Below are 1,488 nucleotides of genomic sequence, written 5' to 3'. Positions count from 1 at the left end.
GGCCCTGTGGGGTATTTCATCCCAGGAACACCAGGAGGGCACCCCCAGCTCTGCCCAAACACAAATCCTGTGTGTGACGGGCAGGAGAGCTTTAAAATCCCCAAATCCATCAAGTTTATCCCAAAAACTTTGCCAAAAATCCAGGCTGCTGGAAGAGCCCTGAACTCCCTGAAAAATGGCTTTTCCCCACGAAGGGACAATGGGAAGGGTCATCCCAGTCAGTTTTGGGGCACTGGGGACAATGCCACGCCGGGGCCGCCGGCCACGGGACCATTGCACCCTCTCCAAAAAACGAGGCGAGAGTCCGGCCGGAGCAGCCAAGAGCACAGAGTGATGAGGAGAAGGAAGAGGAGGAGGAAGAGGAAGGAGGAATGCTYGGTAGTTAGTGGGTGCTGGCTCAAAGGATGGAGAGCTGGCGTTACCTTTGTTGCGGTTTTCGGGGGCTCCGCTTTTTTTACCTGTTCAAAGAGAGAAAGGGGGCAGGGCTGAGCTGGCCGGCCACGGTCACCCTCCGGACACCGTCACTTTCCGGACATGGTCACCCTCCAGACATGGTCACCCTCCGGACACGGTCACTTTCCGGACATGGTCACCCTCCAGACATGGTCACCCTCCGGACACGGTCACTTTCCAGACACGGTCACCCTCCAGACATGGTCACCTTCCAGACATGGTCACCCTCCAGACACGGTCACCCTCTGGACATGGTCACCCTCTGGACACGGTCACCTTCCTGCCACAGTAACCCTCCGGACATTGTCATCCTCCGGACACCATCACTCTCCGGACACAGTCACCCTCCAGAATGGTCACCCTCCGGACACTGAAACCCTCCGGACACAGTCACCCTTCGGATATGGTCACCATCCAGACATAGTCACCCTCCGGACACAGTCACCCTACGGACATGGTCACCATCCAGACACGGTCACCTTCCGGCCACAGTAACCCTCTGGACATTGTCACCCTCCGAACACTGTCACCGCCCGGACACGGTCACCCTCTGGACACGGAAACCCTCCAGACACGGTCACACTCCGGACATGGTCACCTTCCAGATATGGTCACCCTCCAGACATTGTCACCCTCCGGACCCAGTCACCCTATGGACATGGTCACCATCCGGACACAATCACCCTCTGGACATGGTCACCCTATGGACACGGTCACCTTCTAGACACAGTCACCCTTCAGAATGGCCACCCTCCGGACATGGTTACCCTTCAGAATGGTCACCTTTTGGACCGTCACCTTCCAGACACGGTAACCCTCCCGACACGGTCACCCTCCAGAATGGTCACCCTCCGGACACCACGCCCCGTGTCCAGCTGGGATGCTTTGAGGGGCCACTCCAGCAGTGGCCGGGCATGGCCAGGCACCGTCACCCTCCAGACACGGTCACTCTATAGACATGATCACCCTCTAGATACGGTAACCCTCTGGACATGGTCACCCTTCAGACATGGTAATGCCCCGGACACCGTGCCC

The 1,488-nt window shown here is 58.2% G+C and overlaps 1 protein-coding gene across 1 annotated transcript in view; it reads right to left on the bottom strand.

Annotated features, from left to right (window-relative positions):
* LOC130587843 (plasma membrane calcium-transporting ATPase 2-like) overlaps window positions 1-1,488 on the bottom strand; it is a gene marked incomplete at both ends in the record, with an annotated part of 8,903 nt that overhangs the window by 4,439 nt on the left and 2,976 nt on the right. Inside the window, one exon of the mRNA XM_057388808.1 lies at window positions 423-458. Within this exon, the coding sequence (XP_057244791.1) occupies window positions 423-458 (36 nt within the window). The remainder of the gene's footprint in view (window positions 1-422; window positions 459-1,488) is intronic.

Source organism: Malurus melanocephalus, unplaced genomic scaffold, assembly GCF_030028575.1.
Source record: "Malurus melanocephalus ecotype Western Australia unplaced genomic scaffold, MMel_1.1 scaffold_2553, whole genome shotgun sequence".
NCBI lineage: Eukaryota > Metazoa > Chordata > Aves > Passeriformes > Maluridae > Malurus > Malurus melanocephalus.
Note: the sequence above shows the minus strand (reverse complement) of the source record. Positions and strands in the feature narration are given on the sequence as shown.